Raw genomic sequence first — 26,400 nt, forward strand, 5'->3', positions numbered from 1 at the left:
AAAGGAGATGTATTTATTTAATGAAAAACCCTACTGACAGTATAAGCAAGCAGTATGTGCAACGTGCTCATCACAGCAAGCCAGGCTGTGGCTGACTCCTTCTCTGGTCTTCTGGTTTCCTCTCCCCATTTCATTACTAACTTTATGAGCTAAGTCTTCTATAAACCCAACCAATAAGTCACAGGTAAAGCAAAACAAACACGATATCCCAACTGTCACAGAGAAATACAAAATAAATGCTAAAAAGTTCATTTCAGTAGCTAATGTTTACCTGCTTGCTTCAACCCCCAAACTGTGCCTTGGGAGAGTCCTCACATACATTTTTAGAAGGAAAGCAAAAATTTTAAATGTGTCTCATCTTAGCACTTCCTTGCCTTTGTTTACTCAGTTTTTTCAACCTGAACAGCTTCCTGTCATTCTTCTCTGCTGAGTGAGCTAACTGGCTCAGACACAAACCCCTCCACTGAAGTCTTCCCCACCCCCACCCCTAGTCAAGGGGACCTCTCCCCTGGGCCTGATGAGGCCCCAGGTCCCAGGACATGGCTTTAGTAGGCTGACTTATGCTAATCTACTTTGATCCTTCCTTTAGTGGCTGAAAATTGTAACTGCCTTAGTCAAGCAACTTTCTAGATTCTTGCTGATGGGCCGGAACCCAATTTATTTCAAGTTCTCTTGGAAAACTTTAAAAACATTATAATTTCAAAAAACAAGCAAGTTTAACTATTAAAACTTTTAACTATATTCTAAATTTAGACTCAGATTTGATGGACCCTCCTCATTTGATTCCTCCTAATTCTCCCACTCCAATCTCCTACTTCTCGCCCTCCTTCCACGTCTCCCCACCACTACCACCAGGACCACCACCAAAACTTCTCATGCTCTAATAACGGAGACTAACTCAGAGTAGCTTGGATTCCCCAAGTTACTTCACAAGCTCCTACTCCAGATGAAATACACTCACCCTGCCTTGTCAGCTTCTTGGAGAATCTCTCAGCCGTAAGAACCCAGTTCAGGTGACACTTCCCTTCCCTAAATCACCACCCTGCCCCACTCCAAAATGCCCCCCCAACCAGGACAAAATATAATCCCCTATCTCTCTGTGCCATACCTCTGTGCTACCCTCACCACAGCAGCACAGTTATATGGTTGCCCATCTCCCCTCCTCAATTCCATACTCTCTTCAGGTCCCTGTCTGAGTACCATTTTATCCCTACCGTCCACAACAGTGGCACAGGAAGACGTTCAACAAATATATGCTGAGATGTACATTTACTTGATAGAGAAAGGAAAAGAGTCTATGATCTAAAAATGTGCATTTCTCAGGGTCATCACGTTATCTAAACTATAAAGTAACGCTGACCCTTGAGCAATGCAGCGGCTAGGGGAACAGATGCCCTCACAGTTGAAAATCCATGTATGACTTTTGACTCCCCAAACACTTAACCAGTAATAGCCTACTGTTGACAGGAAGTCTTACCGATAACAAATAGTCAAGTAACACATTTTGTATGTTGTATGTATTACATATCGTAATCTTACAATAAAGTTAGAGAAATTAAGAAACATCGTTAAGAAAAAAACTTACTGTATTTATTGAAAAAAAAAACCCACGTATAAGTAGACCCATACCATCCAAACCCCATGTTGTTCAAGGGTCAACTATATGTATTTTACATATAAAAAACATTTAATATTTATGACCTAATGAATAATACTTCCAGAATAATCATGTATTCATCCTTCAATAAGTATCTCGGCTCCTACTAGCTGCCAGGAACTGTGCTGGGCTAGAGCACCCGCTGGCCCCAAGGCTGCCTTTGCACATATTGGAACAGGGTGCCTTTTCTGGGCAGATGAATTGTGAAAGCTGGGCCCAGGCCTCCAAATGACCACTTCAGCTGACACCCAGGGTTGTGGAGGCTCTGCCTACAGTCATAAACAACAGAAAGTCCCTACTTCCGGGAGCTCAGATTCTAGTGAGGGAGATAGGCAAATACATGGTCAATTTTCAACATTTTCTATGTGACTGAAAAATCAGACTTCAACACACAACACTTAATGTTACCCATATAAGTCCTTACCTCATTAAACACTGGTACTATCATCATCAATCTGAACTTGGGTCAAGGCAGCCAGCTATGCCAGCAGAGAGTTCTAGTATTCTTTTAGGCAGGAAACAAGCACTGTTTCCAGAGGCAAGCAGGCCACAAAACTGACCACATTTTCAATTATCACCTTACAGTGACTGGCCAAATTTATTTCACAAAGAACATTCTCAATTCATCTGTTTAATTTTAAATCATTAATTGTTTACCTTGCGAGTAAGAATTTTTTTTTTCTGTAACAGAAAATATTTCATAAGATACTTTACTCAGGTTGGAATTATTTGCTTTAACAGTTCATTGTTTAATACTGCTACACTCTTATCTAATGAAGTGAAATAGATATAAAAAATAATTGGCATTCCCAGTTGATAAAACAAATTGGTACAACACAAACCTTTTAAAACAATAAGCAAAAATACGCTTCGTTTTCTAATATTAAAATATCTCTTCGTAATTCAGGGGAAATACTCATTTTTGTGTCTTTGTATAAAATGTACATTATATACCTATTTTTGACTGATTGCTTCCTCATGAAAAATAGATCAGTTTAACTCCAAGTTCTGAAGAGAATAGTCTGAGTTATTGTCTTCACTTCTTGATCCTCTAAGTACTGGATAGTACAAAAATAAATCTCAAAAGTATGGGGGAGCGGTAAAAAAAAAATCCATGGGCATCCAGTTGGCAAGGAATATCCCAACCATTTCAGATTTCTCGATCCAAATACAGTTCTTGTTAAGAGACAGTAAATCTCCAACTTTAATACCCACATCTAATGGTTGGGAAGGCACTGTAATTTTCTTAAATTCAATTAATTCACTCAATAAATATTTATTAAGCATCTCCTAAGAGATAAGAATTGTGCAGGGCAAGTAGACATGAACCAGAAAAACGGAGCAGGGTCAACATCTAACAAGGTGCCATTCCTGTCACCAAACAGATACTTTATTGTAAGATTTATTGCCAACCTGACTTCTCTTTAATGCAGAGCCTTACCTCTTAGATTTCTGGGATGAATCTGTTTAGTTCGCGGCATCTTCTTTGATTTAGGGGCCTCTTTTTCTTCTTAGAAACTGTAGGAAGAGCAGGTCACAAAAAGGTAGCTCCATAAACTTAGTGCCCATCAATTAATCCATGTGCTGAAAAAGAAATAAAAATCACATTTTAGTACCTTCAAAGGAAAAAAGACACTTCAAAAGTTATGGCTTAATACAATACTAAACTAAATTCAACCAAAAGTAACCAATCTGGAGACTGCTACCAAAGATTATTTACCAACTTTTAATTAAACACAGGACATGTCATTTTGCCAATGTGTGGGCTTTCTCATTAAAAGAAAAAAATATCGTTGTACCTTTAGCAAAGAAGAGTGAAAAAATTCACTGAGTTGTTTTAAAGTAACATTACCAGGTACAACTAAAGTATAACATCACGCTATAAAAGGGTTATGCTATATTATGCACTAGTCTGCCCATTTATAAACTTTTGGTTACAGGGACCATGTCTCATTCATTTTGGTTCACTGAATTAATTCAGTTAATATACTCGTATGTGGTTGCTACCGCAGATGTTCTCCAATTATTCCAGTTCTCCCTTCTAGGCTCATGGTAGGACTGCACTTTCTGCCTTCCTGTGTGTGGCTAAAATGTGTGACCAGTTCTGGCTAATGACCTGTGAGTGGAAGGGCCATGCACGCTTCCAGGCTGGGGCATTTAGGTACGGAAGATCCTCCAGAACTCTTTTTCCTCTGCCCTGGAACACCACTGTTCTAGACAGTGAGTCTGACAAGACAGAGCTGAGCTCCTGCCAACCCAAGATGATCACGTAGCATAAACAAGAGAGAGACTTTTGTTGTTTTAAGTCACTGAGGTTTGGGAGTTGTTACTGAAGCATAACCTAATCTGTCCTGATTTACACATTTTAAAAACAATGATCTAAAATATAATATGCCGAGGCAGAAAAAAATCAGAAACATAAGCATCTCTCTCCCCAAATCAGCTACCTGGGATTCTTCTTCTGTAAGATCCTCGAGAATCCTAGAGCTAAAATTTTAGTTTTAACTTTCCGCAATATGGCTGATAACCAAAGTTCATTATGATAACATTAAACATAAAATTGTTAATCACTAAGCAGATACAAAAATGAAATTTTTAAAGTTTTGCTGTATCCAGTACTGCAGAATTAATACTTACTGAGCACCTACTGTGTGCCTATGTACTTTCTACACATTAGATAATTTAATCCTGACAACTGGTAAGGTAGCTATCTTTCATTCATTCTATAGATAAGAAAATTAAGCCAGAGAGAGGTTAATGTACATGCCCAGGTCTGCAACTAAGGAACGTGGCACCCTGTGACTCAGTTACTTTCAGTGCTTATTTCTTCAGTAGAGGTAATATCTACTCTCAGGTTTTATTAAAGAGACCGTATACACAAGCCATGACAATATATTTTGGTGTCAAACCAGACTGAGTTCAAAGCCAGGCTTTACCCCTTACTGTGTAACCTTGTTCAAGGTACTTAACCTCTCCGAAGATCAGATTTCCCAACTGTAAAACTAGGAAATAGTATCCACCACACAGGGTGTAAGGTCTAAAAAATGTGCCACTGCCTGACACACAAAAATATTCAAATATTAATTCTCCTTAAGAAAGCCTGTATGAGAAAGACTATATGAACTACCTCAGTATAAAGTTTTAGAAATGTATGGTTTCATTATAACAGAGAATAGAAAAAAAGGAGGCAACTATTAACTCTAGTATCTTATTCCTGATATAGCTATATGTAGGCACTGCCAAGAATATTTGCAGGTTTTTAACTGCATGGCAACGAATATGAAATATGATGATCCAATACTGTGCATGTACTTCATCTAGCACTGTGCAAAAATGATCTATAAATGATACAGTTCCTCAGCTTCATGCATTGATATCCACCATAGGATTCACGTAGCTTCTGATTCAATAAAAAATTAGAGACGTTCGGGCCAAATAAATTGTATGCTTAAATACATTCCTTGTTAAACTTAAAGCTTTTAAACGGTCAAGATATTTGGAAGTTTTTAAAGCGTGAACTTCAATTGTAATTGTCACGTGATTCCCGTAAGCTCAGGAACACAAAATGTAAAATATGCAAATTCCCAATCAATAACAGCTTTCTGCCACCCCATTCACTGCTGTCCCTAGCTGTCCATCCGATGTTTAAATCCTTGGCAGAGAGAGAGTGGGTATTTTCAAAGACAGCTGCACTGTAGCAAGTAGGACGAGTGACAAATCGTTCCATTACAGGAAAGAAATACTACATGGAGGAAAAACATGACACGATCAAAAAGCGTAAAGACAGTTGCATGGAGAAAAAACATGAATGAATGTGGAGGGCGGAGCCTGGGAAAACCCCTCTGCAACGCTGCACTGAACAAAGCACTTCGCATGCCAGGAAGGGGGGGTGGGGGGGATGGAAGTGCCAGCTCAGGAAGGAGCTCGGAGTGGATGCGGAGAGCTGGTGGAAGACTAGATGAGGCGAGCGCAGCAGCCCTGAGACTCCTCCTCACCGCCAGCTCCACCAGCGCCCCCTCCCCTCCAGCAGCAACTCCTTCACCAGCCCGACCCCAAAGCGAGCCCGATCCGACCCGCGCCCAAACCCACAACCCTCTTCCCAACTGCTGCAGGCGTGTACTCCCAACCCGGAAAGAAACTACCCAGGTGGCTGTGAGTAAACAGGCACTTAGCGCAAAGAACGAAAGGAAAAGAAAGCCACAAAGCCGGGAGGTTGGGAAGCCGAGGCCTGGTCTCCCTCACCCCCCACCCTCTTGCAAAATGCGTCTGCGGCTGGAAAGCGGGTGGGGAGGCTGGGTCCCTCCGTACCTGCTCAGCTCGCAGGACCGCAGCTCGGGCCGCTCGCGCGCCGCGAGGGCGCCCAGAAGTGGCAAGTGTCTCCCGCACGCAGCCATCCCCTCTGCAAGGTCGGCGGTTGCACACACACGCATACACACACGCGCGCCCGCACGCCCCCCGCCCGTGGAGGGGGATGGGGTCCTGCCCCACCCCCACCGCTCCCGCCGCCCTCCCCGCTGCAGCGCCACCGCCGCGGAGCCCGCGCCGAACCTGCTGCCAGGACGCCCGGCGGAGCCGCTGCCGCTGCAGCCGGCCCTGAAGCTGCGCTGCTGATGGCGGCGGCCGCAGCTCGGAATCTCCGAGACCCCCGCGCGGCGGCAGCGGCGGCGCCTGGGAACCCTCCTTCACTTGACAACCCCAAACACAAACATGACCTCCTCCTGCGGCTGCTCCCGGCTCCTGGCCCCCGGCTCCGTCCCTCCTCCCCGCTGCCGCCGCCGCCGCCCCAACAGCAGCCACACTCAAGGCCGGCGACTGGCACTCACACCACCCAGCGCTGAAATATTAAACAGGGGAGCCGGCCGGGGGGCGGGGGGGGAGCGCAGGGCACGCCGGCGGGGGGCCGCAGGCGCCGGGCCGCAGGCGCCGGGCGGGGGAGGGGGCTGCGCTCGCCGGCGCCCCCGGCCTCTGCATGACCGCCGCCGGGGAGGAGGCGACCGGGGTGCCGGGCAGCGAGGCTAAGGGCGCGCACCGCGGCAGAGCAGGCGGCCCCCTGGGACCGTGGGGCCCGAGGCGAGGAGGGCGAGCGCGGGCTTTACCTCTCCCCGGGGCAGAGTAGGGCACGTTTAGCGTCTTTAGGGGCAACGCGAGGAGCTCGGGCAGGGCGGCGCGGGGGAGGGCAAAGGTCCGAGGCTTTCCCGCGGGTGGGCGGGGCGGCAGGGGATCCCCGGGGGCGGAAGGCGGGGAGGCCGCGGGCTGCTACGCGCGGGCGGGGGAGGGGGCGTCCCCTGGCGGAGACTGAGGCGCGAGCTCTGAGGGGGAAGGGCCGGGGGTCACCCGGGGAGAGAAGGCCCACCCGCAAAGGCGCGACCACCAGCCCCGGGGTTGGGGTGGGGTGGGTGCCCCACTCCCGACTCCCGTGGAGCCCGGAGCCCCGGGTCTCCCCGGCGGGGCGGGCCCGGGACCGCGTTTCGCCTCGCCGCCCGCCCGCGGCTCCGCCCCGCCAGGCGGCTACTGGGACGGAAAGGGGGGCGGAAGGAGGAGGTGGCGCGGCCCGAGGGTGGAGGGGCGGGGTTAGGGACGCGCGGGGCGGGAGTCCGGGGCTGCGACGGCTAGCGAACTGGCGCCCGGCGGGGGCGGTGGGGCGGGTCCGGCCGGTCACGCGGCCCGGGGAAGGACTGGCCCGGTCGCGCAGTTGGGGGCGGTTGGTTCGAGAAGAGGGGCGGGGACGGGCGGGGCGGTAGTTTCTCTTTACCTTCTCTTTACTTTCTAAAGCAGGATGTGGGCCGGCCCAGTGACGTCATGGGGTCTCCCAGTCCCGCCCCCTGCCCGGCCGAATGGGGGTGGGGAAGGGAGAGGGGGGCACCCCAAGGGGGTTTCCTCAGCAACGTGTTGAGGGTACGGGAAAGTCATTGTGAAACTTGAAACTCATTAACTTTGAAAAACAACTTTAAAAAAATCGGGAGGGGGGCGGGGTGTTGGTTTGGAGGATGGAAGGGGACATATTATTAACCCTGAACTGAAACCACTTTTTGGTGGCGGATGTTCTATTAAAAGATTGAGGAAAGCCAAGGTTATTCCAGAGGCCGCACCAAAGCCCGCTGGTGGTTCCCAGAGCCGGAGCGCCGAGCGCAGTTAACCCTTACCTGTCCGCCTGACAACCTGGGGCAGGAAGGGGAGGTTTTTGAGGTCAGGAAAGCGGGGTGCGGAGCTGGGCATCCGACCTGCTCCAGGGACGTAACGGAGAAGAGAAAGTGGAAAGAGGGAGTAATTACCACAAACCAAAGTTTGACCCAGGCTGCTAGACAGCAGTAGAGCAAGGAAGGAGTGGAAATTATGGAAAAGAAATCAGGAGGGGCTGGACGAGTGTAACGAAAAAGGTTTTCGGAGATAGACCTAAAAGAACCTTAGAAGTTAGGGGCTCAGAAATTCCACAAGTACACCTTAAAAAGGAAGCAAAAGGGATTGGTTTAAGGAGCCACGCTTAACTTGAAAGGAATAAGGTAAAACAAAAATTTTGATGCAGAAAAATTTCTGAAATTAAACTGCTTTCCCCTTTTAAGGAATAAAAATGCTAAACGACCATACACACACTACGCTGGCCATCTGTGCAAATTTGAATTGTTTTGTTCCCTGGGGCTTCCATAAAGATGTCTAGGTTTTTCCTAAGGTTCACCCCTAAAATTCCCCTGAGAAAATCCTACCTCTAGCTCATTTGAGCTAAGAAAAGCTTAATGCACAAAAATGGGAATAATTAAAAATGGAGTACTCAATAATGGCAACCTTGTACCCAAAAATAATGTCACGTAAAGGGGAGAATATGCCTATTAAAAACTAACTGGTCGTAAGACAAATATCATGGGAACAACTGCCTAAATTTGAAATGATGCTTCCAACCTTGCAGTGAAATAATGCAACTTTTTTATTTTCGATGTGATAGAATCATCTTTTATGAAATGTCATCTAATGGATTGAAATCACAAACAGCATGTAATGTAACTTTCCAACTTGGTATTTGAATAAAAAATAAACATTCATTTACATGTGAAAGTATACTAATCTGTCAGAGGATAAAGACTAAGGTAGCTTGATAATTAATTCTACATTGTGTCACTTGCTAAGTCAAAAATGCTATCTGAATGAATGTATTTTTAACCCAATAGTTGTTGAACGTAATAGAAATACATATTGTGAACACAGTGTTTATAAGGGATTTGGCATTGCAGTGAACTTTCTAACAAATTAAACATGCAATTTTGTCATTTCAATTTGTTAAAGAACTTTTTTCTTAAAAAGACTACTCACAATTTAACTTTTTTGAGCAGTAAATCAATGTTAAACTTTTCTTTGAAATGATATAATACCGAACAGTTTCCTGTTTTCTATTTGTGAATTAATTTTCTTAATGCAATTTATTTTCCTAATTCTACCTCCGATTCTTTCTAGTTATCAGAAAGCAAAGAAAGCCAGCTAAACTATAAAGTAGCTAGTTCCAGCTTAGTTGTTTTGTGCCAAATTAGTTTCTCAAATTGTATCTTATAAACGGAATATGGGGGGAAATGTTTTTGAACAGTAAGATAAATTGAGTGAGAAACAGCAGTTTGAACTGTCAAAAATTCTGGAATAGGGGAGGTTGACCGTACTCTGAAAAAAAAGGAGGGAGGGGGTTCTTAGGGCCCATTTCTCTCTGGCTGCATCCCTACTGGCCGTGTGAACGCCTTTGGAGTCCCCTCTGGGACTGGAGTTCAAGTGAGGGCAGTGTCATTGAGAGGTTCTACACACATTTTCCTTGCTGAGCAGTTTTGGGAGAACAGAAGTCTACCCCGAGGCTTCGTCGCGGGACTCCGCCGTCCCGCCGCGCCACCACCACGCGTCCCCAGCCCGGGATTCCCACGCGGCCGCCTGGCCCGGCTCGGGCTCCCCCCTAGCGCGGCCCCACGGCCCCGGTCCTCCGCCCTGTGCGCCGCCCGGCTGCGCCACCGCCACGCGGAGATCCCGGAGGTTCCTCCCCGGCAGCCGTCGGGTCACGCTGCCGCCCGTCCCTCCCCTCCGCCTTCCGAGCGCGCTGGGCTTTCCCGTCCACCGGCCGAGTCCCCTCCTCCTCGGGGCGACCCGGCGACAAAACCTTCCTCTAACGCTCTGCCAACACTGCCCCACGCCCAGGTTGTCCCCAACCAGATGCCAGACAAAAGAACCAAGAGAAAACTTACCCGAACTGCAACGCAAAAGTCTGATCCAAAGCTTCCTGGGTTTAACTTTTAATTTTAAAAACAACAAAAGCAGAAACCAAAAGCCTCCTAGGTTGGAAGTGGGCGTGAGAGGAAATGCTAGGGGGAGGCGCTTCATTCCCTCTGCTGCTTTTGCCTCCCCCCCTCCCTTTTCTGGCCCCTGCCTCGGGCTTTGATGTTATCTAGTGCACCGCCTACGTTAGTTTATACCGTGGGCTCTGCGCCGAGAATGACAAACAGATATTTGGCACTTTATATGCCGGTTTGAAGAAAAGGAAGCAGGTGGTCACAGTAAAGGATCCCCACTTCTTAGCCCCACAGTGAGAAAGGAGCATTTGCCCTGTCTTCCTTTTGTTACCTGGACTGAAATGAACAATCCACCTACCTAGCAATTCTGGACAGCCGGACGATGTGGTATTTTCTGTTATACTCAAAAAGGCCTAATCAGATTCATTTCTGTGTACTGTCAGCACAAATTTAGAACAAGGTGGTATTGTCTGTTTTCTGAGGCTCTGTTTGGTTTTTAGATCTCAGTTTTGAAAGTAAATGTTATTTCTCTTCTTAGATAGTAGACCTGTGGACTTGAAGAGACAAGAATATACCTCTGAAGAAAATAAATTCCATAATAACATACCTTTCATATACCGTTCATATAGGTCAGAATCAGAATATCCTGCACCCTCCTCCTCACGTTAATGGAAACTTGGAACTGTTGATTTTATCTTAGTTAACTGGACACTAGCAGAAACTGGATATATTTTTACATTAGATTAGCAGTCTCAGAACTATCACAAACAAAGCAATAACAAAGGATGAGTTTTGTTTGTTTGTTTGTTTGTTTGTTTGTTTTACAGGTTAATAATCAAGGATTGCACTGTCTACCATTCAGCCCTGACTGTTCATCCACTTTATACCAACATCAGCCTGTGTTCAGGCCTTGCCCTTTGGGAGTTTACAAATTAATGGAGACAGAATAGACACATGGAAAAATACCTAGAGGGGAAAAAGATACAAGAAGGAGCTTATAAACAGAGCCAATTAAAGTTATACAGAATTATTTACATGATTGCTGAGAGCTTTTTGGATTGGATGGAAGGCAGGATTATGTGAGAAAATTCCATCCTGAGGGTGAATTCTGAATAGGATTTTGAAGGAAAGTTCCTGACTTGGCAATGGTATAGGAACACTGTTCTAGTCAGGGGAAATCGCTCAACGGTGAGAGCAAGTAAGTTACATGTGATGATTTTTCTGACTACAGCGAAAACTCATGAAAAAAGTAGGGTGGACATATAAATGTAGCATCCAAACCGGACATTTGAGAGGGAAAGGGAAACTATTAATAACTACACCGGATGAGGGAAGTGCACCTGGACTGTCCTGGGCAAACAGAAAGGTAGGCTTCTCTAGTAATGAGCTATGGAGACAGAATGGACAGGCAACAGGCAACAAAAAAGCCTTCTAGGGCATCATTAAGAAGGAATTAAGACGATGCTGCAAATACAGGCATACCTTGTTTTGTTGCACCTTGCTTTACTGTGCTTTGCAGATACTGAGTTTTCATCAACATGGAGGAAAGACCCTCCATTAGCAAAAAGATTATGAGCCAGTGAAACCTCAGATGATGGTTAGCATTTTTTTTTTAGCAATAATGCATTTTTAATTATGGTGTGTATTTTTTTAGACGTAATGCTATTGCCCACTTAATAGACTACAGTATAGTGTAAACATAAGTTTTATATACATTGGGAAACAAAAAAACTCATGTGACTTGCTTTACTGCTATATTCACTTTATTGGGGTCTAGAACTGAACCCACCATGTCTCCGAGGCATGCCTGTAATTGGTAACCATCTGGAGACGTCTGGACTGAGGTTGATCTTTTTAAGGAAAATTTTTGTCACTGATGGATTTAGGATCTGTCATCATAGTATTTTTATCAGCATTAGTAATAGTAGAATTGGCATTAGCAGAAGTAGTAATAGCATTTGTATCAGCAGAAGTATTAGGTTGGTGCAAAAGTAATTGCGGTTTTTGCAATTATTTTTAACCTTTTAAACCACAATTACTTTTGCACCAACCTAATAGTAAATAGTAGCATTAGAAGTAGTGGTAGTAATTGACAGTTACTGAAAGTGTAAAACTTGCTAGACTTTCCCGTGTAAACTGATTTAATGTCCACTATAAACCCATACTACAGAAGAAGAAAAAGAGACTTACAGATGCTAAACAATATGCCTGCAGCCACAGAGCTAGTAAGTGGTAGAGCTACGATTAGGACCCAGAGAATATGGAGATGCTCAAAGCTTAAAGATGATATTTTATGAAAACGCATTACAATAGTCTCTAGTGTTCTACATCTGTGGAGCAAAGAAGAACAAGGAATGAAAAAAGGCCATAGTTTCAATTTTGGGAACTTGGTAGATTGTGTAATGAAAATGGGAAAGTTGGGATGGTGTGATAATTGAGATAAAGAAGAGAAAATGACTTTCAGTTTAACCATGTATAGGTTTAAGAAGGATAATTTAATTCACATTTATGCCAATGTTGATATTACTAACCTTACAGTATGCGCTATTAGAAGGAACCTGGTTTCTTACTTCATTTAAAAGTACTTAGTTCAATGCCAACTAATAATAGAGTTTAATGGAAATTATTTGGTGTACTACCTGTTAAAGAGGTAAAAGAAGGCTAGAAGTGATTGATAGATGCGATACTTGCAGTTCCTAAAAGAATTCCTCACAAGTAATGTCCACAAGTAGACAGTGGGGAACACTAGAAAAAGGCAACAGCATTCAACTAAAACAATCCAACCTTATCTATGATCTAACAATGTAGAAACAAAGAAATGCAATAGTCTAAGACACTACATTAGTCCAACAATCTAAGACACTGTATTAGTTGGCTCAGGCTGCCATAACAAAGTACCATAGAATGGGTGACTCTAACAATAGAAATTTATTTCCTCACAGATCTGAAGCTGGAAATCCAACATCAAAATTCGGCTGATGCAGTTTCTGGTGAGAACTATCTTCCTGGCCTGCAGCTGGCCAGCCAAGTCCTCACTATGTCCTCACATGGTCTTTCCTCTGTGTGGGCACAGAGAGGGCCAGTGAGCTCTCTGGTGCCTCTTCTTACTTATCCTGTTGGATCAGGGCCCCACCCTGACACTAATCCTGTTGGATCAGGGCCCCACACTTATGACAGAATTTAATTATCTCCTGAAGACCCTATTTCCAAATGCAGTCACAATGAGGATAGGGCTTCAACATATGAATTTGGGAGCCAGGAGAGGAGACATAATTCAGTCCGTAGCAGATACCAAAAGTATTTTTACTTGGAAATGCAGAGTGAATTAACACAACCTAGGAAATGGGCTTGAAGGTACTTGAAGATGAAATAAGTTAACATGGGCTTTGGGCTCAGACATACCTGGGTTTCAGTGACAGAGGACACTGGTGACTGGACTGTGGGAAAAGTCACTACTAACTCTTTAAGCCCCAGTGCCTTCTTTGTAGGGGTGAAGACAGGACTGAGTGAAATGCTAGATGAAAATGCCTGAAACTGACTAAGCACTCAGTGGATGTTAGCTACTGTTATAACTATCATTACTATTTTAATAACATTGCCACATTTGAAACAAAAAAAGGAAATTGGAAAGCTCTACATTAGACTGCAACCTCCTTTATCCAAGGCGAAACACTCCTGGGCTGTGCTTAATTTGATTTTATCGTAGCCTCAGAGGCCAAAAGGACTTCACTGTAGTCTCTTATTTCCAGGAAGAACTACTTCCAAATAACTCTGAAAACATTATTGTATACTTTAGTTTTTAACATTTCTAGTAAAATAGTTCTCAAACCTCCTGTGGAAAGCTGTTTTGGTTTTTGTACATTTAACACACTGCATTATAAATAAAGCCATTTGATCGATTACCAAAGGATTTAAGGGTCTCACTTTCCCCAGTGTATTCACAATCTGAACATATGTAAATTAAGCCTTCTCTGTCTAAAGTGTGCATATCCCTTCCCCTAACCATACTCTCTGTATCACTCCATTGATTTCCTTTATAACATTTGTAGACCAACATTCTGGAGTTATCTTATTGGTTAACTTGTCTGTTATCTCTCAATCCTCAGGTAAAATACGACGGCGATGCGTAAAGGGGGCTTGATTTGTTCCCCACTGAATCCCCAGCACCTAGAACAACATTGCAATAAATGGGCGTTGAGCAAATGAAGGAAAGGACCATAACTTCTTTCTAGTTAAATGCAGTCCTGCTGGTTACTTTCACATCCGCCTTTATTCATGCCCAGGACCAGCTTTCAGAATGTCACCAAACTAATCACTTTTAGTCCTGTTCCTCTTTCAGCTTAGATACTAAGGCTTTCATGCCAACTTTACTATTTTCTTTCTCATTTTCATTTAAACAACCTGGAATGTTTAATTTCTGGACTTGATGTTATATAATATGGTCAAAGGGATCTACTGATTTTATAGATGAGGCAACCAAAATATGAAGTGGTCATGGGTAGTGTATAAAGGCACCCAGCTGGCTGGCCACTAGCAGAGCTTGACTGCAGCACTCCCAGGCAATCCTCCTCCCCTCCTTCCTACTCCCAAATCCTTTTCCTTTTATATCCTTCCCCGATTCTCACCCAACAACTCCATTGCCTTTTGCTTGCTTTTAATCTTCATTCCTAAATTTAAAATGTTTCTCCTCTGCTACAGTTTTGATTGAGGTTTCGTGACTTAAGCATCTTATGTTGAAACGGAGGGAGGGAGAAAGGGAGGAGGGAGGGAGGGAGAGAAAAGTAATTTTGGACAAATGTGTTATGGTGATGTAAGATGCTAGCAATGGCGACAACTGGGCGAGGGTACCTGGCAGCACTCTCCACAACCTTTGCAAGTCTTCTGTAAATCTAAAATATTCCAAAATAAAATTTATTTAAAAAGCCAATAACCTGATGCTACAGGTACTGTTGTTACCTATGCATTACTGATAAAGGAACTCAGGCTTGGACAGGTTAAATAACTTATCCCAAGTACAAGCATGCAAGGCCTCACAAGGACCCTCACCATCTGCAGAGGAGCTCATGTTCTGAACCTCTAGACCACCCTGCTTCCCAGAGGGTCTGAACTTTCCTTTATACTCTCATGGGCAGTAGTCTGGGGGAGCAAGTGGGGCCTCAACATAGTTATGGTGTTTTTCTTCAAGGTCCCTTTCTCCTCTTTGAAATTTAATTTCCACCTGATGACCTATGTAATAGAACCTGATATCAGGTTAAACACACACACACACACACACACACACACACACATATAATATATTATATTTCAGGTTTAAAGATATATATGTATTCATATTTATTATATCTATCTATCTATCTATCTATCTATCTATCTATCTATCTATCTATCTATCTAGATATATATACAGAGGGTGCCAAGAAAATGTATACACATCTTAAGAAAGGAAAAAACTGTATTAATTGTAATAATATATACCGATAACAAAAGATGAATACAAGTCACGTTTCACTTCTACAATTACAAGAGGTGCTCAGAGTGGTTACCATCAGCGTCCAGACACTTCTGATTACAGCGAACTACTGCTTGAGCATAGATAACATCTCTTAAAATGTGTATACATTTTTGGGGAACATATATATGTATATATATATATATGTGTATGAAGATATATGTGTGTGTGTGTATATATATATATATATATATATATATATATATATATATATATATCTTCCTGATGTATTTTCATTTTAATAGGGGTTACATCTATAATTATGAAATTTCACTTCAGCATCAGCACAGGGGTACACTAGGTGTATGGACCAGGTTACAGGACAGGATTCAACACATTAAGTCTTTAAAGTTTCCCTTCAAAATCCTTGCTTATAAGTAACCTTTCCTTCCTGTAAATAAAGCGCCAATGCTACAACTCCACCCAACTAGTTTTACAAAGGCCCTGTTTCTGGAAATACATCTTGACTCCCAATGCCTACCTCCTGCAATAATGTCTCTGTTACCCCAGACCTTGCCACATCCCAAACTCAACAGCTCCTGCCTTTTTAAATATGTAGTTGGTCTCTAAGAAGTTTTCTCTCATTGAAAAGAAGCCTGCTCATTGAAAGAAATTTTGCAACTGAATTGTTTCTGGCAAACAATTCTTAAATCTACCATTTTTTTCCTTCCCTAAATTCAATGTGGTACTATCTTAAACTATTTGGTTTAATTTTCTGTTTGTAAAAGCTTGTGGTTTAATTTATGACTTTGAGTTTACTTTTATCTTCTTTTTATGGTAGGTCCGGTTATGCCAAAATGTCTATGGGTATCAATACAAAGGAACATAAGTATCTAGAGTCAACGTCCAAATTGGGGCAATAGACAGAATAGACGTCATACAGGCTAAGGAAAATGAAAGTCATGTTAATACACAAGAGATAGGCAAGGGAGTGAAAGACAAGAGTAAGCCACCAAAAATAGGACGATAATAGCTCATAGTAAACTTTAATATGTTTTGAGTGCTTTTTAAGTTTCAGCTATTTTACTTTCTGCAAGAGGATGTGGAACTTGATTTATAGTAGACGACTGGAAATGGAACAAAGGTTATAATAAGGCATCTAAATAAGGCTATATAAGTGTGTGTGTGTTTGCGTGTATAGTGAATATCAACTAGCCAGATGGCTGTCTAACCTAAAGACAGTATAGATATTGTAAGATTTTTTTTTTTTTTTTTGCTATTAATGGATAATGCATAAGAGGTTTGGTAATTATAAAAAATATTGATGCAAGCAAGAAATCTTGGCACAGTTGTGGTATGTAGTACTCAGAAAAGGAGTAACAGGACACACACATTTGTCTTCTGCTTGCTACTCATACAACTGTCATTCCCAACTGTTGTGGAACCTTCTGGTTGCAAAATTCCATCCCTCACATAGTAACAAGAAAGTCAAAACAGTCCCTCCCGCCTGTGCTCTGATCACAAAACAGTTTCGTAACCATGTTCTCTCAGAAAGTTCCATAGTTCACCCCTCTGGAATAAAATAAAATGATTTCCAGAAAGGTAAATCAGATATTTCTCTAACAGTAGCTCTTCTATTTGCCTCTTTCTGAAAGCACAATTTCCTATTATTGTAAATTTTGATTGGGGGAAAGGTGGTTAGCGTCTGGATTTTCTTCAAAAATATGTATTTTTTCCATCTCGGTAATGATTCCTAGTAAGTATTCTGAGCAACTGATGAACTTGTTTCCATTTTGATACCATTAAAACAAATTCACACAATTATTTTCCACTCAAATCTCTAATGAGACTACTTATTAAGAAATCGTTTATTTTCTTATTTAGAAAAAAGAAGTCTTGTCCCAAGCCAATTATGATTTTCAAAAATTTCCAAATATAGGTTACTTTATGACAATGGTCTGATTCTTATTCCCAAAAAGCCAAGCTGTCATTCTGCAATAAATCACAGGAAAACATTTTATTTGTCTGTTCTCACAAATTCAAAGAAAGCCAGAAAAAACATTTGGCTAGTACTTAAATAAGAAATTCTGGATTCTGCAGAAATATTAGCAGCTAAGTATGGATTTCTTGCTACTAAGATTTCTTTGAAGCTTGGTTGATTTTTGTGGTAATCTGAAATATATGGCAATATTGAGATAGTATCATAGAATGTTGGTCAGTTGTGTAGCAGATAAGTTGTTCTTCTAGGTTAAACTAAAGATCCAGAAAAAAAGAAATATTAGTGTTTCTTATTATGGCCAAATTACAATTCAGATACGTTGCTAATTAGCTAAAGTACTAAAGGGCGTTTTACAGTATCGTCGTCTGTAAAATGGGGTGATAGTCATAATCTACTTCCTAGGGATGCTTTACAGAAGAGCGATGAATGATTATTGAGTTATCTGAATGCATCTGTTTCTATAAAAGTATCTAACTAAACAGCTCCTTCTCTTTATCCTTTCACCATGTGTAATGTCTCCTTTATATTATTCTTCCATGTCTCTTCTTTATCTCCTCCCTTCTTTCTTCACTAACAGAGTAATCTGATTCCTTTCAAAGTAAGCATTTCTTTCCCTAGTTGTAACTACTTCCCATTGTTCTGCTCTGTTTTCTTTCCTCTTTGCTTCTAGAATGGCTTATTCTTAAAACGAGGACAATATTACTTTTAGGTTCTATGAAGCCTGTGAATTGGACATCTGTCCTCTTAAATTCAATTACAATTACTTCTTTTATTAATGTTTACAAGTGCATTCAATTCTTTGGTTGAAAAATAGTATACAGTCTCTCTTTTTCTTCTTGTTCACACTGCCCTGACACCTGGCTTTTTGAATATAGATTCTCTAATTAAAATCAGAATTAGCTCTTTGCAACCACCCAGAGCTCAGAATTTCGACATCATTTCCAACCACATTTTTCTAATTTTCTCAATTTTCTATAACCAACACCCTCCTGCCTATTTCCCCAACACTAACTCCCTGTTTTCTTCCCCACATTTAGAAGATTTAGAATTTCACTATTATTACCCTAAGATGCAAAGGTGTGATGTGATACATTTAAAAATTTTTTTCCTCACTCTTCTTCAAAACATTGCTCAAGATGAAAAGCAAGTACAGTCAATATCACATTGAATCAAAAGCTGCTCAATAGTAAAGTAATCCAGTGACACTCCAGCATTGCCAATATTAGCATTGGAGGGTGTCTGGGGAGAGAAAGCAGTTATCCACCAAGGCATTCATTTGGAAAAAATAGTGCCAGAGTCCAAACATTCCTAGCTTCTCTTAATCAGACACACCACCCTAATTATCTCCTAAAAATAACGCTTTGGTCGTGTAACTCCCTCACTGAAGAAACTAAGGAGCTTCCCTATAACCACAAGATGAAGTCCGTATTCCCTTGCTGCATTCTCTCCAGTGTGATCCAAGCATACATAAGCAGCATCATTCTCAGCTGCTTCCCTAAATAAAGTCTTCATTTTGGCTACATGGTTCCACTAACTTTTTTCTGCAGTAAGTTTGGTGCTTCCCTTCCTCCCTATTTCCAATCACTGTCACTGCATGAGGCGACTGGCTTCCTCTTCTCTGCTCATCCAAACCCACCCAATTCTCTAAGATCTGGCCGAATTGTCCCCTTTGCCGTTACCACTCTGTGAAGTGGTCTAATAGGCTCCCATGAAATTGGCACCCTCTCAGGTAGGTACGTAATCATGCCAGCAGCTTTCCGTGGGATTGTTGTTTTAATTTTTCTAGGTTTCTACCTTCTGATCTAAATTGTTTAGAACACATAACTATCTTATTCCACATAACCCTCTCTTTAGAATTCATTAAAAACCAACTCTGGATGTTATCGATGAACAACTCTTCCAGGGAAATGAGATCCATAGACTATTACTTGTTGTATCCAGTACTTTTTTTTTCTTCGTAAGAAACATAGATAAGTGGTACATTTTATCACTAACCTTGACAATTCATACAGTTTTAGTTGCTACCTGTAAAGTGACTTTTAGTTTCTACCTGTAAAGTGACTGTGTTGAACTAGCTCACTGAAGTCCATTCTACTTGTCGGGTAGGGACTCTATAATTTCGTTGGCTCTACTTCAAAGATGGTGAATTTTCCAATCAGGTACTTTGTGATAATATAAACTTTAATCATGGACCTCACCTTTTTAGACTTTCTTTAATCCATTCTCTTACTATGGTCTCCTTTATTCTTTCCTTTTTCATTATGCGCTATTTGAGATGGCATTGTCAAAATCACATAATATTTCCATATAGACAAACTTTAAACAATCTTTAGTTACAGTATTCAGATTATATATTTTAGGCTCTTTTCAATCTGAGATAATATGCTAGATGTAAATGCATTCACTGTAAAATATTGATTTGAAAACAAAATTAATCTGTGTATATTGTCCTTTTCTTCTATACTGCATAATTTTGTTATATCTAGTAGAATTATATGATAATTTCCCCAAACCTTAATGTATTTAGGTTTAAATTACTGCATTTCAGTAAAAATTTAAATTTAAAAATGTCTTCTTATATTACTTTTCTCAGGTAATATTGAGATATGATTAGAAGCTACTGGTTAGAAATTTTTCAAAAGGTAGTACAATAATTCAAAAAAAAAAAAATCCTTTTGTATGATTGCTTTCAAATTCTGGCTCGAAATCACCTGCCTAGACACAGTACCACAAATCCAAAATCTAAACATTTATTTAATCATTTGAAAGTTTTTCTCAACTTAAATAATACTAAATCAAAAGTACTTTTCTGGTGGTACAATTAAAAATGGTAGATTAAAAAATTATGGGTTCCATAGACCTGTACAACACAAGGAGTGACCTCCAATGTAAACTACGTAAACAATGTAAATCGTAATATATCAATATTGGCTAATCAAAGGTACCGCACTGATGCAAAATGTTAATAATAGAGGGAAATGAGTATGGGGGGGGAAGCGGCACTGTGGTAAACTTAAAACAGCTCTAAAAAAAATAAACTCTTGAACTTTTAGAAAAGCTACAGCTCTAAGGGTACATATTAAGGTTGTATGTATACCTTTTATAAAATTGTTGCCTTCTCAATGCAATTTATCCTCTAATGACTTTAAAGACAGAGCACACTACTTTTCTCTCTTATTATTTAATCCAGTTTTTCACATTTTACTCTCCCCTGAGATCCTGAAAGGCCTCTTGTTCTCCAAGAGAAAATTCCTTATTTTATTTGCAAATCTTTCTAAACTTAAGCGTTTTACTATAAACGACTTCCCTTTGCTCCAATTTAAACTAAGATGTTTTAATTATGCGTAAGTTAACATTAAACACCCCTGCTGTCAACATCTCCTGTCCTCAAGATATGATGAACCGTGAAAGCACTGAAGGGTAGGAAAGATGACAAGAAGATTTCTGGGTAAACATGAAATCCTAACTATATTTAATTGGTGTTAGTGTGGTCTCTTTCAAAAATTCTTTTTCTATCCGATTGTTAGAAGTTTCTGTTCATTTATTGCAAACACATACATTGTATAATACCAACCCAAATAATATTTCTCCAATCTTGATTTTATCTCAGCCCTGTGAAGCTTTCAACTTTCTTGCAGATCAAAGAACTATCCAAGAAATAATACCTATTTCATAACATAAATAGAGTGATTTCTTCTCACTAAGGACCAAACATGATTAATATTTTATAATGTGAGACAAGAACCTTCTTACTTTGTCATCTTGGGCAAGTTATTTTTTTTTCAGCTTCAATTTCCTTATTTTGCAATAATATATATGAAGACTACGAGGTAATACGTTCTAAAACACAACTGTTCAAAAAGCATAATACTTGCATGTTACATAAACTATAACTGCAATGTATAAATATGTTTCTTTGGTCTCAACAGCTTGGTTATGTTTATAATTGATGATCCTTCTCACATTTGGGTCTATATCTCTGCCCTCTATTGACCGGAAGTTGTCTGTTCCTCTCAGATGCCTACCACCTCCCCTCACCCTCTCACTTATCTTGCTTTTAGCACAAGTCTTTGTCTAGCTTGTGGAGAAAGATGAGACTATTAAAATGAGAAGTCCATTAACCCCTGATACTCCACAATTTCGTGGTTAGTCCTCCTTCCTCTTCTCTTCCACTTTCCTCCTCCTGTTGAGAAAGTGGAATCTATTCTCCACTTAAGGCCAATTTGCTTCCCCACTGACTATTTCAGGTCTCAGCCCATCAGAGTTCCATCTCTTTATTCTGTATCTATCCTACTCTTTCTTCTTCCTTCTTCTACAAATTGGTTCAAATACCTCCTGGATTCAAAAAAAAAAATCTTTTCTCAGACTCAGTTTCTCAGTCCTGTGAATATTCTGTTTCTAGTTCTCTCGTGAACTGCAAACCTCTTAAAAGTTTAGTCTACACTCATTGCCTCTGCATCCGAGTAACGCCCTTCCCCCTTATCCATTGGCAGTATCTTTCAGGCTTCCACTAAATAATCAGAAATTGTGTAGGTTAACGACACCTATCATTTGTACAGCTCTTTGTAATTTACAGCATGCTTTCACATAATTTTGTGTATCACGATGGATTTTTAGCTTCTTTCCTAGCTATGTTTTACATCCCTACTCTTATGTTGTTGTTTTTTGTCCCCGTTTTAATTTATACTGCCTTAATGTGTTTACATATCTTTGAAACTTCCCTGATACCCTGTAGAAAACAGGTGAAGGATTTATTTTTAAATTTCTGATTTTACTAATAAGGAAACTGATGTTCATAAGAGTTTCTATGACTTGTCGAGATTTTTACATGTATTAAATGACAGACAGGATTTAAACTTAGATTTTCTGACCCCAAACTTAATTTCCATAAAATCATGGCTAGCTTCTACAATAACTGTCCTCTGCTTCTTTATTTCTACTTCAGTGGCTAATGCATGTAAGTCAGACCTTTATTTTTCATTTCCTCCTAGCGAAACTAGCATTTCTCCTGTTTCCAATTTATCCTGAATTCAGCTATCAAAATTAGAAGAATGACAATCTTCTCAAATAGTTTCTTGTTACTTATAGCCTAAACTCTAAATTTCTTAAGATGGCATCAAAGCCCTCTGTTACCAACTCCTCGTTTTTCAAGCTTATCAAGCCATCTATTGGGAAATATTTATTGAGTATCTATTATATGCCAGGCAATGTTCTAGGTGTTGAAAATACAGTGATAAATAAGGTACTCAAGATCCCTGCTCTCTTGAGTTAACACTGCCTTTCCTTGTCCTCCCACCACCCAAACTTGCTGAAACATTTCCTTTCTTTACAATTTTGCTCGTATTAGTACTATCTGATCTACCTCCAACGCTCAGTTCAAATTGCCACATCCAACAAGACAATGTCCCAATCCTGGTTCTTTTATAGTGTCATATGTATCTCCTTCACCTCCACACTAGTCCTTTTTCTCATTTATTCACATAAAAATGAAAAAACTTGTTTCATATATCTTTCCTATTTGTTTGCAAGCAACACGAGAAAGAAAATCATGTTGTCTTTTTTTCCTATTTATATTTCCCATGGTACCATAAATAGTCACTTCACAAATGTTCACTCACAACCATGACTATAGGAATGAAGTAAGAAGTAGAGAGAGATGTACGATCTTTGTCAGATAAGTGATCCAACTTAGCCATATCTCCTAAAATGATTTGCTCAAGGATTTTAGGAGGATATTTTTTAACCTGAACTTTATCCTCTTTTTAAAAATTAACGTACAATTTTTCTTTGACGTTTAAAGAGTCCAATACATATAATGGATGTTATGAGAAAAAGCTGCTTTCTATCATCTCCATTATCATCTTTTCCCACTCCTTAGACACAAATATTTTCAATTCTTCTAGCCAATTCTTTCGTGTTACATTTGTAACTATAAATAACATAAGCATCTTGCTAATCTTTGACTTTCCACTTTAGATATTATCTACTGAGTTTTCACTATATAACATGAGGCTTTACCTCTCTTTCATCACCACTCCCTCTACCCTGAAGCACAAACAATTACAACGCCCACCCCTTATGTGGCCCACATAGGTTATAGTTTTGCTTGCATCAACAGTGTTTATAGGTACATTATCAACATGACCATGCGTGATATTATAAACACTATTCATAGCTAAACCATATAATATACTACAGTTTTTTATATTCATTTCCCTGATGAAAATAATTGCTTGATTTGTATATTTGCTTGGTTTTCTATGTACTTATACTTATGAAATCTAAGATGGATAAACACCATTTTAACCCATTCAAACTCACTCAATATAGTACTAATTTGGTCTTATTGAATAGCTCTCTCTCCTAGAGCTTTTTGACTTATATTCTAAAAAGTCACCCTCTAGGCCTGTCATATCCCTGTTTCCATGGATTCCCTTTACCATCACCCTGGGAATCACCTTCTCCTGTTTCTCAAGTGGGACACCATTTCCTGGGTCCCATGCCTTCTTCTTAGTTTATTCCTTTATTTGCACGGTGCCTATCCTCCAGGAGCTACCTAAGAAAGGCTTCCTGGAATACAAAAATGTTTGAGACTTGTAACATCTGAGAATGCCTTTATTCTACATTTAAATTAATTTATATTTTGCCTGGATGAGAATTGTAGGATGAAAATAATTTTTCCTCAGAATTTTGTAGGCATTAATTCATTGTCCTCTAGCTTCCAGCATTACTATTGAGGCATTTCACGCCAGTCAGAATCTTGATTCTTTTGAAATCTCTTCTTTCTATTCTCTTTATCTCCAGAGTTCTGAAATTTGACAATGATGTATCTTAGTGTAAGTTTATTATTATCTCTGGTACTGGGTTTATTTTGATCTGAAAACTCATGTTCTGTGATTGGAAAGTATGGAGTTATTTCATTGGTGATTTTCTCTTCTCTATGATCTCAGTTCTTTCTTTGTGGAACTCCTATCATACAGACGTTGGACCACCTGGACATACCTTTCTTATCTTTTATCCTGTAGTTTCCATTTTTGCTCTACTTTTGGAATATTTCCTCTAATTTATCTTCTATTGCATTTTTACTTCCATAATTCTATTTTTAATTTCTAAGGACTCTTTTCTCCCCAAATATTCTTATGTTAAATAGCATCCTTTCGTTGTCTTATATATGCAATAGCATATCACTGAAAGTATTAATAATAGTTTTTAAGTTTATTCTCCCTCACAGTACTTGTTTTTCTCCCATTGCTTTTTTTCCCCTGATTATTTGTTTCAGACTCTCTTATATTAGAATTAGATCCTGGTTGTCTTTTTCTGGTTACTCTCCCCAGGAATGCACACTAAAAGCTGATTAAATGAGTGTGTGGCTAGATTTTATTAACCAAGAACTTCACTGTATGGTGACCTGGCTTTGCTTTTTCATGTGGGGCCCTCAGTGTCAGTATTTTCTGATCTTTCCTCTCACTGACTGGTCAAATTCCCTAGAGAAAGCTCCCAATCATGTGTGTGTATCTCCACTAGTGTTCTAGACCAGAGAAGGGCAAGAAATACTCAAGTCCTACCACTCAGTATTTAAGCTCTGTCCCCCTGATTTTCATATTGTACCCTCTGTGTGTCTGCCTCCAGGAAACAATTCTCTCCAGTCATCTGCTGGGGTGTGTAGTTGACCTGTGGTATGGAATACGGAGGAGATCTGGAATCCCAGCTCTTTCTAAACAACCCTACTTGCAACAGAACTTCCACAGGTACCTGATGATACCCATTCCTGGATCTTGATTTGAAAAATTTCCTAAAAGATCAGGCAACTTCTCACCTTTTCTCATAGCTGGTTTTCTCATATCTGCTCTCAGCTTCCAAACTTTTCTTGCTGTTGTCTCCATTCTTGTTTATTTTGTCTTTGCAGGTTTGTGCCTTTCAAGAAAAAAAAAGACATTATTTCAACAACAACAAAAATAATGGAAGAAACGAGCTAAACGCTAATGGTTAATCTACCATCTTTAATAAAATGTGCTGCAGCATCTATTCAGAGTGGAGAAAAGATACAGATTGTTTTTTATCCTGAATTATTTTTTAACATGACTTCAATAAAAACAGAACATAAAGAAACCTGTAGTTATTCTTGTAAGTCATATTTTCTCGGTGGGGGAGTTGGGCATCTGTTAGGCACTTACCATAAACAAGAAAAAATTTTTAAAAAATAAACAACTTTTAAAACATTTTTAAGAACAAGGACAAGTTTTTAAAATCTTACATTTTTGTTAATAGTTTAAAACTATGTCCTGATTCTTGTTTTAGTTAATCTGTTTCTTGTTAAGCTGAGCCTTCTGGGTCTATGGTCTTACAGCTGGCTGGCATTGCTATTCTAAAATATACTGATGCCTGTGAGGTTCCTGCAGGTTAGCTTTTGCTGCTGAGGAAACTGCCATTACTAGCACTGAATTTCAATGACTTCCTGCAGGCAAACACCTGGAGGCAATTACCTGTACTCGTCTGTCAGTAGACACAAATATGCTTTAGGATAGGAAAACTATATGTCTGATTTAAAAAAAAAATGAGTCCAGCTCCTTTGTGTAATATTTTACTTGTGTCTGAATGAAATGCAAGGTTATCCGACCTAGGAATTTATTCTCTAACCTAGTACATGTTGATCAACCCATTTTTTTTTCAACACAGAATTTTCAAACATTAGAGATTTTTCTACTACCCTTCCCCTCTGTCTGATGTTAAAAATATTTTGCTCTCTTACAGGTATGGGTCAGTGACAATGAATAAAGAAAGAAAAAAATCAATAACCTACATTTTAATGTAAAATGATAACACTTTAACTTGAGATTCTTTCATAACAGATTTTCCAGTCCATTGAAAGAAGGTCAGGGTACAGGAGGGAGTTAGAGAACATGTAAAATTTATCACATTTTATTTTAATATACATGTGAACTTAGTAATATTTTATATATCTAGAGACGGTCTCTAGAGACAATCTTAGTGATATCCACTACTTTAGCTAAACCATAAGTTTTGCACTTGAATTTAAATGTAG

At 40.2% G+C, this 26,400-nt stretch overlaps 1 protein-coding gene and 1 long non-coding RNA gene across 7 annotated transcripts in view; one reads left to right on the top strand and one right to left on the bottom strand.

Annotated features, from left to right (window-relative positions):
* The window catches only part of HIVEP1 (HIVEP zinc finger 1), a 134,069-nt gene extending 124,090 nt beyond the window's left edge, over window positions 1-9,979 (bottom strand). For 2 of the 6 annotated variants that reach the window (XM_074335229.1, XM_074335223.1), the window contains exons 1-2: window positions 6,206-6,747; window positions 3,099-3,241 (exon numbers count right to left, since the gene is read on the bottom strand). In XM_074335229.1, the coding sequence (XP_074191330.1) occupies window positions 3,099-3,138 (40 nt within the window). In that variant the 5' untranslated portion in view covers window positions 3,139-3,241; window positions 6,206-6,747. The other 4 variants (XM_074335224.1, XM_074335228.1, XM_074335227.1 and 1 more) reach the window with 4 other exon arrangements.
* LOC141572149 (uncharacterized) lies at window positions 7,450-25,466 on the top strand. The gene is made up of 4 exons (XR_012497324.1): window positions 7,450-8,157; window positions 12,852-12,899; window positions 24,987-25,105; window positions 25,264-25,466. It is a non-coding gene; the product is annotated as an uncharacterized LOC141572149 (long non-coding RNA).
* Window positions 25,467-26,400: the final 934 nt, after the last annotated feature.

This window comes from Rhinolophus sinicus, linkage group LG06 (assembly GCF_036562045.2).
Source record: "Rhinolophus sinicus isolate RSC01 linkage group LG06, ASM3656204v1, whole genome shotgun sequence".
Classification (NCBI taxonomy): domain Eukaryota; kingdom Metazoa; phylum Chordata; class Mammalia; order Chiroptera; family Rhinolophidae; genus Rhinolophus; species Rhinolophus sinicus.